The 14913-nt window shown below is 46.6% G+C and overlaps 1 protein-coding gene across 1 annotated transcript; it reads left to right on the top strand.

Annotated features, from left to right (window-relative positions):
• The first annotated feature begins 1246 nt into the window (after window positions 1-1246).
• Window positions 1247-10167, top strand: AARSD1 (alanyl-tRNA synthetase domain containing 1). The gene is made up of 12 exons (XM_025917518.2): window positions 1247-1405; window positions 1555-1686; window positions 3475-3634; window positions 4323-4380; window positions 4810-4966; window positions 5062-5178; window positions 5402-5532; window positions 6372-6438; window positions 6581-6672; window positions 7131-7185; window positions 8191-8285; window positions 9929-10167. Exons 1-12 carry the CDS (start codon window positions 1367-1369, stop codon window positions 10062-10064), a joined length of 1239 nt encoding a protein of 412 aa, XP_025773303.2. The 5' UTR covers window positions 1247-1366; the 3' UTR covers window positions 10065-10167.
• The last annotated feature ends 4746 nt before the right edge of the window (window positions 10168-14913 follow it).

Raw genomic sequence — 14913 nt, 5'->3', positions numbered from 1 at the left:
TAGATACTCACAAAGATAAAAAAATTGTACTTGACTTAATTTACTTTTAATTATAAGATTGTTCGTTGTTTATTTTTATTAGTGATTGGTATCTCTTTTAAGGTGCTCTGTCCATACCTTTTGCCCATTTTGCTATTGACATTACTTCTTAATCTTTTTAAAAAGTCTGATAATACAAAGTTGTACTTGTATCATGCTGTACAATTTACTAAGTCTTTATATATTATCTTAATACAAATTTTGAACCTCATATCAACCTTATAATTAGGTTTTCTTCATAGGTGATTGAACGGGTAACAATAGGTGGCAGAGTTGGGACTTGAACTTGTATAGCATATGTCCCTCCCTTATCCACAATTCTGAAAACCGAGAAAAAATCTGAAAACCCACTTAAAAAAATTGGCAGCAAAACTCATTTGACAGCAAAACCTGACCTAAAATGATGTGAAGCTATTTATAGTATTCGTTTATTCTGTTTAGTGCATTTATTTCTCAGCATAAATAGTAATGCTTTGGATGACATGGTGTTGCTCCAGAATTCCAAATGGAACACATGGGGGTTCATAACACATACATACATTCACAAAGAAAACACATGGTGGGTATGCTCTGCATTACTGCCTAAAATCTGAAAAAATCCTAAATTCTGATACACCTGGCGTCTTCAAGCTTTTTATTATTTGCTTTAAGAAAGCAGGAAGTTAATTCTAACATTTAATCTGTTTAACGTTTTAAGGCGCTGATTACAGTTTGTTAATTTCTGTTAGCCTTTCTTTTCTACATTGTCCAGTTAGGTAACACTAGTCACATGTGGTTATTGAGTGCATGTGATTATTGAGTACCGAGATGTGGCTAGTGCAAGCTGAGACGTGCTATAAGCATAAATACACATCAGCTTTTGAAAATTTTGTGCAGAAAAAAAATCTCACTTAATTTTACACTTATTAAATGACATAATATTCTGGATCTGTTGGTTTCAATGAAACATTAGCGTATATGGCTTGCACTAATTTCTATTGGGCAGCAGTGCCCTGTATCCATGTCAGTACCCCTCGCCCCAACCTCGTCTTTCCCCAGCCGAGACTGCGGGAGGCTGAACTAAGTGCCTTGACAAGTCCCGGCCGAGCGCAGTTTTATTTTGTTTTCAGGTCCTTCCAAAGTCTTCAAACAGTTGCTAGGCGCCCCGGAACGTCTGCAAATCGCGTTTTCGGTAAATTTGTCCAAGCCACACCCCGTCCCTTGTCCTCGTGCTTCTGCGCGGAGACGCGCTCTCAGTGAAGATTGTCCCGCAGGGCTCTCCGTCCGCCCGCGGGCCGTCCAGTGTGCGCGGGTTCCCGCGTTCTCCGCGTCCCGGGAGACAGCGGCGATGGCGTTCCGGTGTCAGCGGGACAGCTATGCCCGCGAGGTGCGGCCGGCTGGGCGAGGCACCTGCAGCTGCCGGGCGGATGGGGCGGTGCGGGAAGATGGAGCCGCGTGCAGGGGCTGCGGGGAGAGACTCAGTCCCGGTGTCTTGAGGGCTGGGGTCCGCCTTATTCTGTGTCCCTCTCTGTGCAGTTCACCACCACCGTGGTCTCCTGCCGTCCCGCGGAGCTACAGACCGAAGGAAGCAACGGCAAGAAGGAAGTGCTGAGTGGCTTCCAAGTGGTGCTGGAAGACACGCTGCTTTTCCCCGAGGGCGGGGGACAGGTACCAGGCCCGCGCCTCACCCCGACCCGCTCCCAGGAAGCCCCTCATTCCTTTCTGCTCAGGAAATGCCCTCTTGCTCCTCTGCCCCAGCCGTGATGAATACAGATGGAAGTTAGTTCAATTCAGCTCGTTTGTTCATTCAACAGATACTTACCAACGCATACTTATTGGGTCATAACATATCCTGGGTACTTACTCCAGGTTCTGAGGATAAGGGGTGAACAAGACAGTATCTCTACATACAGAGAATATTTATCGGAGAAGACAGACAAAATGGTGAATAGATAAAATAGAGGGCTTGGTTTGGTAAGTGCTCTAAAGAAAATTAAAGGTTGAGGGAAAGACAGTCATGGGATGTTCTCCTAAGTAGGGGGGAAGTTATTTCAGTACAGACCTAAGTGAAGGGAGTGGGTAAACCATTGCAGTTACCTAATGGTGTTTGTGGGAAAGGAGCAAGTATTCCAGGCAGCGAGAAAACAAGTGCAAAGGAATTAGGAATTAGCTTAGGGTGTTTGACAGGGACTGGAAACGCTCCCCCTGGGGGAGCACAACAGAGGACTGGCTTATTTGTGCTGTGATGGGATAGGGACAAGGTCCAACATGAACTAGAGAAAGGAGGGTAATAACAGCAAAAAGGTGGGCATTATGGGAGAGGCTTTTTCCAGCAGGGATAATAGCACAGACAAAGGCAGGGAAGGCTGAAGGAAGCCGACAGGTCTAGTTAAAGGCAAGTAGTCTAATATAGTTGGAGCCTATGGTGTGTGTTGATGACAGGCTGGAGGTGACCTTGGAAAGGTCAGTTGGGGTCAGTTCAGAGGAACTTGAAGGATGTGTTAAGGTGTGTGGACTTCATCCAAGAAGCTGTGGTGAACCATGAAGTACTTAGGCAAAGAAGTGAAATGAGAGAACATGGTCAGTAAACTTGATAGTGAGAAAGTTCCAATTTCATATCAGCGTCATTATTACAGGAGGTTTTCTGCTGAAGGAAGACCTGTAACCTCAGGCAACTATAGAAAGACTCATTGTATACGTTTCTTCCCTAATTCCTTGAGACTATTAGGTCTTTTTCCTGTGAACTCCTCTAGAACAGTGTACTTTTTAAATTATAGCGTGTTGTAGATCATATTGCAGTGACCCGTGTGTGTGTGTCTGTATTTTTTTTCCAGACCCTTAAGATCCATGAGGGGCTTTGTCTTGTTTATATTGTATTCTGGGGTCATGGCCAGATCTTGTAAGCAGGTGGCACTAGATATTTTTTTAAGTGAATGAATGTTTTTGTTCTTTATTTTTTTTAAAGTAATCTCTACACCCAACATGGAGCTCGAACTCATGACCTGGAGATCAAGAGTCGCATGCTCCACTGACTGAGCCAGCCAGGCGTCCTTAAAATGAGTGAATATTTTTGTATCTAATTCTAGTAATAGTGCGGAGGATGGAAGGAAAATCAAACCATTTTAGAAACTCTTGGAAGATAAGAATCTAAAGGCAGTGAGAGTGACGATTACATTTCTTTGGGTTTTACTAAAATCTTTGTTTTTGTAGTTATAATCTCTGTTTTAAGTCTGCTGTTTTGTTCTCAAGAACAAAATATATGGGTGTTCAGAGTGAAGAGAATAGAATCCCCTCACAGAACAAAGTGGACCACCTCACCGGACAGTGCTTCTTGTCCCTTAGGGAATCTCAGATTCTGGGTGTGTTCCTTACATACATTCCCTAGAGGGTCTTTGTATCCAGGAGTTAAGGTGAGCTCTGTCTCCCACCGCTGATTAGTTTTACTTCTTTCCCCAGCCTGATGACCACGGTACGATCAATGACATCTCTGTGTTGCGAGTGACCCGCCGCGGGGCTCAGGCTGATCATTTCACACAGACAGCCCTGGCCCCAGGGACTGAGGTCCAGGTCCGGGTGGACTGGGAGCGAAGGTTTGACCACATGCAGCAGCATTCAGGTAGGCGGGGCGGCCTGGGGGATCTGCAGGAGGGGCTGTTGCCATGGATGGGAATGCCATAATGATTGGGACGTCTTTGGGTTCTCTAGGGGTTAACCTTTTGGAAAGGACAGACGTAATCAGAATCAGCTCCGTTTCAGACAGTAGGTGAAAAATGTTATAACAACGTGAACAATTAAAGTAAAAGTATTAGAATAACCTCTGGATTTGAGTTTTACCAACCTCCCGCTTTTTGGCTTTACCTGGATATCTCCTAGGCTCTTTAAATTCAACGTGTTCAAAACGGACTTAAATAGGCATTTCCTCCCCCAGACCAGGTGTTCGTGAACATCCACCTGGTTGCTCAAATCCTGAAAGTCAGTGCAGACACCTCTTTGGGGAGAGCCAACCACTGAGTCCTGGCAGTTTATCTTCTGAACATCTCTCCACTTCCTTCCACTGTTAGCACAGTCATCCTGGTCCCAGCTCTTTGTCTTTCCCCCAGACGCCTGATAGAGGTCATTTGTGAAACGGCATCATAAAGCTTTTTGTAGGGTTCTCGTGAGGATTTTCAGTAAAATATCTGATAAGAGTATTATTAGCCAGTACCCGGCAGGTCTTCCACGGGGAGAATCTCTGTGATGATATCAGGGAGCATGTGGCTGGCTGCACTTCTCACTCTACCCTGTCTCTTGCTCTCTCCGCTCAGGGCAGCATCTCATCACAGCAGTTGCTGACCATCTGTTCGGGTTGAAGACCACATCCTGGTGAGCAGGGGACCTAAGACTAACCATAGGTTGCAGGTCCCAGACTGGCAGCTCCTCTCCCAGTCACTAATGGGTCGGGGTAGGAGGATAAAAGAAAGGATAGGGTTCAAAATCTGCTGTGTTCTCCTGTTCCCCTTAGGGTGGGGGTGGTGGGTGACCTTGTGTGTCTCAGGGGAAGCATGAGGATGCGAGAAGGAAAGAACATGGAGTTTGGAGCCCAGAGAGCCAGGGGGTGAATTCTGGCTGCATGATCTTGATCACATTCCTTCCTACTCCTCACCCATAAAAAAGGAAATGACTGACAGTCTCTACCTTGGAGGGTTTTTGTGAGGATTAAATAAGATAATTTATGTGAACGTTCTTTGTAGACTTTGTTATATTCTTACTGTCATCATCAGCACCCTGTGACTGCCGCACTTCTTCTGGCAGGGAGTTAGGGCGGCTCCGGAGTGTGATTGAGCTGGACAGCCCCTCTGTGACTGCAGAGCAGGTGGCTGCCATTGAGCAGAGCGTCAATGAAAAAATCAGAGACCGCCTGCCTGTGAATGTGCGAGAGCTGAGCCTGGATGACCCTGAGGTGGAGCAGGTGAGGGAGAGCCAGTGCGGCAGCGTCTGTAGAATGGCCCTTCAAGGGCCCGTCATCAAAATTCAGACGGCCCTTCTCCCTCTGCTGTGTTCCAGGTGAGGGGCCGGGGTTTGCCCGACGATCATGCTGGGCCCGTTCGAGTTGTTACCATCGAGAGCGTTGATTCCAACATGTGCTGTGGGACCCATGTGAGCAATCTCAGTGACCTTCAGGTGGGTAAAGAAGGGCTCTTGAGTGGTTGGGAGAGAGGGTGTTAGGGAAGTGGGGATCACGAGAGGGCTGAGGGCGATCGAGGGGGACAGCTGAGGAGGCCCGGCTGAAGTCACTCCTTCAGTGCTTCCCAGCTGGGGCACAGGTCTAGGGATCTCCTCCCCTCGGCTCTGGCACCTGCTTCAGTTTATACCTGTGCTTGTGTTACTCCCTTGCCTCATGTAGGTCATTAAAATTCTGGGCACCGAGAAGGGGAAAAAGAACAAAACCAACCTGGCATTTCTGGCTGGGAACCGGGTGCTGAAGTGGATGGAGAGAAGCCACGGAACTGAAAAAGCAATGACCACGCTGCTTAAGTATGCCCCCTGCTGCCCCCATGTCTCAGGTTCTGGCCACCCCAAGTTCAGCTCTCCTACCTGTAGGGTAGACAGTTCTCTCTTTATCTCGGGGCGGACGGGGTTGGGGGTAAGATGCAATCGTAAGTGATGAAGCACTTTGGATGGTAAGTCAGACCCATGTAAAATGGTTTATTCCTTTATATCTTCTTCGTCAGTTGCTTAGGCAGCCTCCTTGGAAGGTCCCCAGGTCCCCATCTGGAGGGAGACTGTCAAGAAGGGCATCATGGTGGGGCACCTGGGTGGCTCAGTCGGTTAGGTGTCCGACGTCAGCTCAGGTCATGATCTCATGGACTGTGAATTCGAGCCCCGCATCAGGCTCTGTGCTGACAGCTCAGAGCTTGGAGCCTGCTTCGGATTCTGTGTCTCCCTTTCTGTCTGCCCCTCCCCTGCTCACATTCTCTGTCTCTGTCTCTCTCTCAGAAATAAGTAAACGTTGGGGCGCCTGGGTGGCGCAGTCGGTTAAGCGTCCGACTTCAGCCAGGTCACGATCTCGCGGTCTGTGAGTTCGAGCCCCGCGTCAGGCTCTGGGCTGATGGCTCGGAGCCTGGAGCCTGTTTCTGATTCTGTGTCTCCCTTTCTCTCTGCCCCTCCCCCGTTCATGCTCTGTCTCTCTCTGTCCCAAAAATAAATAAACGTTTAAAAAAAAAAAAAAAAAAAAAAAAAAAGAAAAAAAAGAAATAAGTAAACGTTAAAATTTTTTTTTTTTTTTTTAAGAAAGAAGGGCATCATGGATATACACCTCATCCCAAAAGCAGTTTGGAAAGCCGGGCAGGTGACCACACACCTCTCTCTTGCAGGTGTGGAGCAGAGGATCACGTGGAAGCAGTGAAGAAGCTACAGAACTCTACCAAGCTCTTGCAGAAGGTGATTTATTCCATCGAGGTTGGAGAGGGCCTCACCAGTTGTGTAGCTCATCAGAGCCGGTGTGAGGGGGAATGAAGTGGGGCGAAGATGGTGAGCTCCCCTGTTACTCCTTCTGTCTGTTGAGTTCTGGCATCTGTTGCAGAACAACCTGAATCTGCTCAGAGACCTGGCCGTGCACATTGCCCACAGCCTGCGGAACAGCCCGGACTGGGGAGGTGTGGTCATGTTACATAGGTGAGACACAGGGTATGGGGCTGCTGGGCTTGGGGCTCAGCCTCTCCCCTGGGTGCAGTGCCTAGTGGGAGGTGGGTCACTCACTGCTTTCTCAAGGCTGAGCAGACCTGAGGGGATGTGTTACCTTCCAGATTTCCTGGGTTCTATAAGAGCATTTTCATAGTAACACTGTAACTTTCATCACCACCTTCCCTCACCTCCTTCATCATCTAACAGATGTCTCCTTACCTGACCGATCTTGTTGAAGGGAGACAGAAATAAATACAAAGCATGCTATAAACTGCCGAGAAGGACATGTTGCTGGCTCTCAGCCAGCACTCTCTGTCTTTGCTGAGAGAGTCTGGGACTTTGCACAGACAGCCTGCCGCAAGGCCAGCCTTATGAGGAGGAGAGGGGCTTCCTGCAGTTTCCCATCTCCTGCTCCAAGCTGGATCTGACGTCTGTGTCCTTTGTTGTAGGAAGGAGGGGGATTCTGAGTTCATGAATATCATTGCCAATGAGATTGGGTCAGAGGTAAGAGGAGCATGAGATTCTTGATCTCTCCTGGGTAGAGACCTAAGTGAGGGGCATTAGTTTAGCTGAAGTCCCTCCCGTGAATGCATGAAGAGTAGGCAATTGAAATTTATTCAGTACTGGTTTTTTTTTTTTTAGCACTAGCTGTGAGATCTGTGATAGTGACCTCTCTGGGGCTGCGATATTTACCAGCTTCTGAGTTCCTTTTATCAGAGCTGAAACTCTTCCAAGTCACCCACATTTATATGTGCCAAGGGCCTGGTTTTAGAAGCGATGGGGCTGGCTAGGCCCTTTGAAGGCCATCCTTTCCATTTTCCTTCTCCTCTGGCTTCCGGTGCCATCCTGGTAGTCTGCAACTTCATGATTTCCAGGTGTCTCTTTTGCATTTACTCCAAAAAAACACTCTTTGGGGTACCTGCCCCGGGCCAAACAGTATACATGTCTCTTTTTATAGTCCTGTGTAAAGCATACTGATTCTCAAGGAGCTCACTCTCCAGTCTGGGAGGCAAATGTACTGTATGGTGACATTTCTAATTTCGGGTGGTGAATGCTGGAAGTGGAACAACATGTTACCTGAAAGAGTGGGAGCCCCCAGGGGAGGGGCCTGCAGAACTGCCTAGTGGTCGTCAGATGAGGAAGCAAAGGTAGCCAGGCAGAGGGAGACAGGCAGCTTTAGACAGTGGCAGGCGCAGGCTGTGTGAGGGAAAGCGGTGGGCAGGCTGCAAAAGTTGATGCGAGTCAGGTCACAAAAGGCATTTAGTGCCTGGCCATGGTCAGCAGCCTTCTGCCTTCTTCTTAATGTTTAACCTAAGTTCCTATAGTCATTCTCAAAAAAGTTTCTTGGCCCTGGTGGGCCAGAGCATAGGGGCTGCATTATCTCTCATCAGGAACATCACTCATGGTTTAAGGGCAAAAGTCTGATCTTGAGAGTGAGGAGAGGGCAGCATTTAGGGGGATTGACCCTACTTCTCAAGTATCAGGACTTCTCTTTATCTTACCTCCTAGGAGACCCTCCTGTTCTTAACTGTGGGTGATGAGAAAGGTGCTGGGCTCTTCTTACTGGCAGGGCCAGCTGAAGCCGTGGAAACCCTGGGCCCCAGGTAATCTGTGGACTGTCTGCACTAACCTGCTAGTAGAGCCCTTGACCCACAAAGAGGGCCACCACATCTGTGATCTCATTTTGATTCACATCACAGGCATATGAGGTGGGCTGAGCAGGAACAATTATCACCGCAGTCATTCCTAATTTTACAGACGAGGGACTACATATCATGTGCCTGAGATCTCACAGTTGGTAGAACTGAGACTCAAACCTAGGTCTTTTTTGCTCCAAATCTCCTATGCTTTTCTGTTTTTTCTTTTAGAAATTGAGATAACATAAATGACGCACGAATTCAGGTGCTGTATTATCACTAGGCCAATAAAACAGGTGACTAAGGCACCAGCAAAGCAGAGACACAGACCAACTATTCTGGAGGAGAGATTAGGATTTTAAGACTAAGTAAAAATCAGCATTGATGTAATTGTCATGGGAAAATTAGAACTTTGTTGAATTTCTTTACCCTCATTCCTTATATTTTCTTACTTTATTTTTCAATGTTTAAAAAAAAAAACATTACTTATTTTCAGAGAGAGCAAGCATGCGCACTTGAGCGGGGGAGGGGCAGGGAGGGGGAGAGAGAGAATCCCAAGCAGGCTCTGTGCAGTGAGTGCAGAGCCCGACTTGGGGCTCGATCTCACCAACTGTGAGATCATGACCTTAGCCAAAATCAAGAGTCTAGGACACTTAACCAACTGAGCCACCCAGGTGCCCCTATATTTTCTCACTTTAAATTAGATACAGAGCGTAGTGTCCCCTGTTCTTTCTGGTGTTTAGGGTTTTCAAAGTCCTGATTGGCTCTGATGAGTTTTCAAAGGAAAACATAAGAAATTAAAGCAGAGGTTCCTGACAGGCAGCCAGATGTGGCCTACAGATTAGTTTGGGCTGTTTACTATTTTAAATTTTTTATTTTATTTTTTTTAAGTAGGCTCCATGCCCAGCATGGAGCCCAGCACAGGCCAGGAGCTCGGGACCCTGAGGTCCGGACCTGAGCTGAGATCAAGAGTCAGACGCTTAACCGACTGAACCACTCAGGCACCCTTATTTTAAAATTTCAAAGTTAGTTGTTACATTTTAAAACTGGGAGATTTATACATAAAAATGTAGAGTTCTAGCATTTCTCAAAAAAGGAAAAGAAAGGCATGCTCTGGCAACACTGGGCCCACATGGCAATAGCTGTGAGGAACTGGGTGGTGACTGCCTGCTTCAGACAGGACAGGCTTGTCCCTCTGTCCACATTCCCCTCCCTTCTCACTCACCCCCCCAGCTTGCTTCACTGCTGCTCCCCACAGGCTTTTGTGTCCACAGCCCCTTACCCCTAGTGGACACTCCCAGGAGTGTTGCCATAATTTATCTAGCCTCCCATTTCTAGACTCTTCTGTTGTATCCAGTTATTCACGCTTTTTAAAAAAATATGTAGAACAACAAATACTAGTTCAATTTTTGTTCCCCAAGTTCTTCACTTTTACAATAAACATGGTCCATATATCTGTGCATATGTGCAAGTATTTTTAAGAAGGGTTTCTAGAAGCCATCTTTCTTTCCCCTCGGCCCTGGCTGTGGGGAAGGACTCTGAGCTGCCCTTGGTTTTTCTGTGGCCTTTCCCTTGAAGACTTCCTGCCTGAATGTCTCTCTGCTCCCCAGGGTGGCTGAGGTCCTGGAAGGCAAAGGGGCCGGGAAGAAAGGCCGCTTCCAGGGCAAGGCCACCAAGATGAGCCGGCGGGCAGAGGTGCAGGCGCTTCTCCAGGACTACATCAGCACTCAGAGTGCTGAGGAGTGAGGATCTGGACACTTCCCTGGGGCTCCTGCTGTTGAGAACGGGCCTCCTGTGACCACAGAGTCTCTTGGACAATAAAATAGCTTGACTTGGAATGGTTATGGTACCACATGCATATGACTGATTTATTCAGTATTCTCTGGTGTGTTTACGCGATGAGTATCTGTGAATAAACAGCTTTCTAATTTGGCCCCTGTTAGTCATAACCTCCACAAGGGAGCATTATGTTGAGGAAGTGTACTAATTTCTCTAAAGAGCAGCTGCAACCTTTCTTCCTGTGGAAATGTGACTGTCTAGGGGAGGGCGAGTCAGTCTGGAGGTTCAACCTAGGGCTTAGATTCAATCATATCTCCTCGTTTTCTTTTTTTTCCCCTTATTTTCCTATTCCTGTGTTTTAGAACTAAAAAGTATCAATGACTTTGCAAATAGGTCAAGAGGCCACACAAATATAGTAGAAAGATGCTCTAAGTGTGTTACTGAGACAGAAAAGAGATAGAAAAAGGTATCCCGGAAGACTAACCCAAAGAGAGCTTGTGTCACATTATAATTATTTTAATGTTTATGGATTTTGAGAGAGATCCCAAGCAGGTGCCTCACTGTCTGCATAAAGCCCGTCGTGGGGCTCAATCCCACTAACTGCGAGATCAGGACCTGAGCCGAAATCAAGAGTCGGACGCTTAACTGACTGAGCCATCCAGGCACCCCTGGTGTCATATTATTGAGACTTTCAGAATCACTGTTAGAGATCAAGAGGGATACGTAATGATAAAAGGAAGACAAAGTATTCTAAATTTGCATCTAATAACGGCCTCAAAATATGTAAAGCAGAAGTTGACAGCTAAAAGAAGAAACACAAATCCATGCTTGGTGGAGGATTTAAACCAATCTTTCAGCAACTGTTAGGACAAGAGGAAGTATCTCGAAGTTAAGAACAAAGACATTGGAGTTTCATAGACCCGAGTAGAAGTCCTGGCTTTGTGCACCCATGGGTGGTAAAACCAGAAAAAAAGAAAGTGATTATTTTATTTATTTTTAAACTTAGTGTTTGTTTATTTTTGAGGGAGAGGGACACAGTGTGAGCAGGGGAGGGGCAGAGAGAGAGGGAGACACAGAATCTGAAGCAGGCTCCAGGCTCTGAGCTGTCAGCACAGAGCCTGACGATGGGGGACTCAAACTCACGAGCTGTAGGATCATGACCTGAGCCAAAGTCAGACACTCAACCGACTGAGCCACCCAGGCGCCCCAGAGATCCATTTTTTTTTTTTAATGTTTTTTATTTTTGAGGGAGAGAGTGCAAGTGAGGGAGGGACACAGAGAGGGAGACAGAATCCAAAGCAGGCTCCAGGCTCTGAGCTGTCAGCACAGAGACCTACACAGGGTTTGAATCCACAGAATTCGAGATTATGACCTGAGCCAAAGTCGGACATTTAACTGGCTAAGCCACCCAGGTGCCCCAACAGAGACCCATTTCAATTTTATTTCGTGTGTGTGTGAGATCTCCCTTTGTCCTCTGTTTCTGCTTCATCAGGGTGTGATACGAGAGCAGTGGACTGGAGGCCAACCTTGATTGCCATCGCTCATGTGCGTTCTGCTCACAAAGACCTAAGATAACCATATAATTTATTACCCAAACTCAGATACCTCAAAGGGTGAAGCGGGTGCTCCACACGTGACACTAGAACCACAGTCGCAAACCAGGATGGTCTCCCTGCTGAGACTCTCCCTGAGCTTTAGTTTCTCGACTTCAAAATAGGGATGTGAACACAGCACCTAAGAAAGAAGGAACTTCCTGAAATATGAAAAATACAGGGTCGATTGTCATTTGTGAGGTTCACCCAAAAATGAAGCAGAATGAGTTTAATCATTTATTAGAGTAACATTAAATGAGCACAAGCAGAACAATAGGTATTATATTAATCAGCACAAAATGTGATAGAGTTTAATGTACACATACACACATAGATTATATATTCAGGAACATTGGTGTAACTCACTTTTACAGCATAGAAATCATGAGAAGGGGCTCCTTCCTCTTAAGTTTTATGACTTAAGTGCCCATGAATTGCTGAAGACCTTTGATACTGTGGCTCGCACCAAGGCGAGGGTCTCCCGTGTGCCTGCAGGTGCATGTATAGGTATTGGGTCTGATGTTAGTATGGGAAACAAAAGATGTCAGATAAGAGATGGACACAGAGCAGGAGGCAGACTGAATTTAAGAAGGCAGCGTGCCTAAATGTCCTGAGTGGAAACCAGTGAGTCAGCTAAGCTACGCTAGAATGCCAGGTCTTTTCCTTAAGAACTTAAAGTCCTGGGCCTCACAGGGAAAACAGACGGCTCTACAGGCCCTAATGAAAAACTCTTTTGCATAAAGCTTGCATCTCTGGTTCCTTTCCTGAATTAGATCCAAACTATGACTAAAGCACCTTAGGTGGAGGGCAACCAAGGCTATTCGGGAAAGAGTGACGGAGAAATTTCCCTCTTTTTCCAGAAAGGTCTGCACCTTCTGTGCAGACTACCACCGGCAGAGAGCCAGACTCTCAACTTTAAGGAACAAGAGCGGGGCCCGTGTCCAGAGCAAAGAGGCTCTCGTAGGGACAGACTTCTCTCTCTTTTGCCCTTTCATAAACTCCCTGCAGAAGCAACCTGCAATCAAGGCTTGCTGGTCAATATCCCTGCTAGTCCTCAGATACCAACCTCAAAGCCAAGGTTTTCAGAAATAAGGGAGGAATCAACATTTTCTTCTGTGAACGTTCCCTCCCTTTTCCTTTCATGTCATCTAACTTGTTTTTGTTGTTGTTAACTGGTGCATATGATAAACAACCACAGAATTCATTTGTCCATATATTCCACAGATACTTACTGAGAAGGTAATGTGTGCCAGAAACTGATGTAAGAACTGGGCCACACTGGTAAATAACAGATGTGGTCACTGTGCTTACGGCATTTACTGCCATGGAGGAGACAGACAGGAAAGAGACGAGCAAATAAATGTAAAATTATACACTCTGTTAAGTCACCAAGGAAAAGAACAGGGCAAAGTAAAACAGGGTAATGGCGAGGGGAGCAGGGAAGGGTCATGGCAGTGACAGGGGAGGCCCGGGGAGAAGGTAGGCCCCCATGATCGCCAGCATCCATGGCACCGCAAATAAAGCGGTGTGCTGAATAGGCAAACAAAACCAGTTTGTTTTGGCAACTCTGCTGGTTTCCCTTCCCGCCAGATGGCCATCGTCGAGCCCCTTGATAGAAATTCTGGTGCTGGCTCAGTCGGTTGAGTGTCAGACTCCTGATTTCGGCTCAGGTCATGACTGAGCCCCATCCCATGTCTGGCTGCACACTGAACAGGGAGCCTACTTAAGATTCCCTCTCCCTTTCCCTCTGCCCTTCTCCCCTGCTCACGTATGCGTGTTCTCTCTCTCTCTCTGTCTATAAATAAATAAATAAATTCTAAAAAATAAAAATAAATTGAAAAGAAATTCTGGAGCTCCAAATTGTCCCCTAGCCCCAGAAGGTGACCAGGGTCTTGAAGAGGCTGCTGGATTCATTGCTGAGCCCTCTGTATTTTGGATGCCTTTCACCTGACCGTTAGAAGGAGGCAAAAAATAAGACAGACGTGAAGCTCATTTTCCTTCTGCATCCAAACGGACCTCTCCCCATCACTGCTGGACCATTTTTTCTGACCCCAAGAGGCCACCTTTCTCCCCACTAGCAGAAGCTAAACCCTGTGTTGCACCCTAAGCAGAAAGAGGGTGACAAAGACATCACCATTGAAGGCCTCATGAGCACAGGGAAGGCTCGCTTGATAAAAAAAAACTCTGCTGCTGGGGCGCCTGTGTGGCTCAGTCGGTTAAGCATCCGACTTCAGCTCAGGTCACGATCTCACGGTCCATGAGTTCGAGCCCCGCATCGGGCTCTGGGCTGATGGCCCAGAGCCTGGAGCCTGCTTCCGATTCTGTGTCTCCCTCTCTCTCTGCTCCTCCCCCGTTCATGCTTTGTCTCTCTCTGTCTCAAAAATAAATAAACGTTAAAAAATTAAAAAAAAAAAAACTCTGCTGATTGCAATCACAGGTATTGAAAAGCAGTCTTCAGTGCTACCACGCACTTTTTATTTTCTATTGTTTGGTATTGTTTACTTATTGATTGGTATTAAACCTGTACTTACCTAGTTCTGCCAGACATGGTGCGAAGCAGTTTGTAAATAACTCACTCAAGTCTCATAACAACTCCAGGAGATAGATCCTATTGTCATCCCCATTTTACAGGTGAGGATACAGAGATGCAGAGAGGTAAGGAGCTTGCCTGAGGTCACTCAGGTAGTAAAGGACAGGGCGCATTTTGAACCGGCAGCCTGCCTAACCACCATGCTGCTTGGCCTCTCTGAGTCTGCGAATATACTTTAAAAGACACAGCTTTATGTATATGATGAATATCTTTTTGCTTACAAACTAGTATCTCTCTCATGGTTAAATAAATGATTTTAAGATGGGAGCATTTAAGGATCTGAAGGCTGTCTGGTGCCTTTGGCAAGGAAAAAGGATCAATTAAGCAATCTACAAATAGAAGTGAAAACCTTTCATTATAACGTTGCCACGTAGCCTCTGTTTTACCTCTGTTAGGGCCTGCACGTACATTATAGTGCCAGAACTGAAAAACTAGGGGGTTATTCTTTTGGGGTCCAGAAGGTAAGCTCCTAAATCCCTACATGCAATTCTAAGCCTGTTGGTCTCCCCCTCCCTGTTACTCTGGGCTCAATCTCTATGGAGACAGTATTACATGCGCTTCGCAAACGACACTAGAAAAGGTGTATTTTTCCTGTTTTGGAGCCTTGGTGTGGGTGAATTGGGGCTTTCCACTC

The sequence above is a fragment of the Puma concolor genome, chromosome E1, assembly GCF_028749965.1.
Source record: "Puma concolor isolate L17-30 chromosome E1, mPumCon1.1.hap2, whole genome shotgun sequence".
In the NCBI taxonomy this organism is placed as follows: Eukaryota; Metazoa; Chordata; class Mammalia; order Carnivora; family Felidae; genus Puma; species Puma concolor.
Note: the sequence above shows the minus strand (reverse complement) of the source record. Positions and strands in the feature narration are given on the sequence as shown.

Excerpts from the sequence above, each read along its gene's own strand:
- AARSD1 (XM_025917518.2), top strand. The coding sequence starts at position 1,367 with ATGGCGTTCCGGTGTCAGCGGGACAGCTATGCCCGCGAG. Across the intron at positions 1,406-1,554 it reads GGGACAGCTATGCCCGCGAG|TTCACCACCACCGTGGTCTC; the intron begins GTGCGGCCGGCT and ends CTCTCTGTGCAG. Across the intron at positions 4,381-4,809 it reads GGGTTGAAGACCACATCCTG|GGAGTTAGGGCGGCTCCGGA; the intron begins GTGAGCAGGGGA and ends TTCTTCTGGCAG.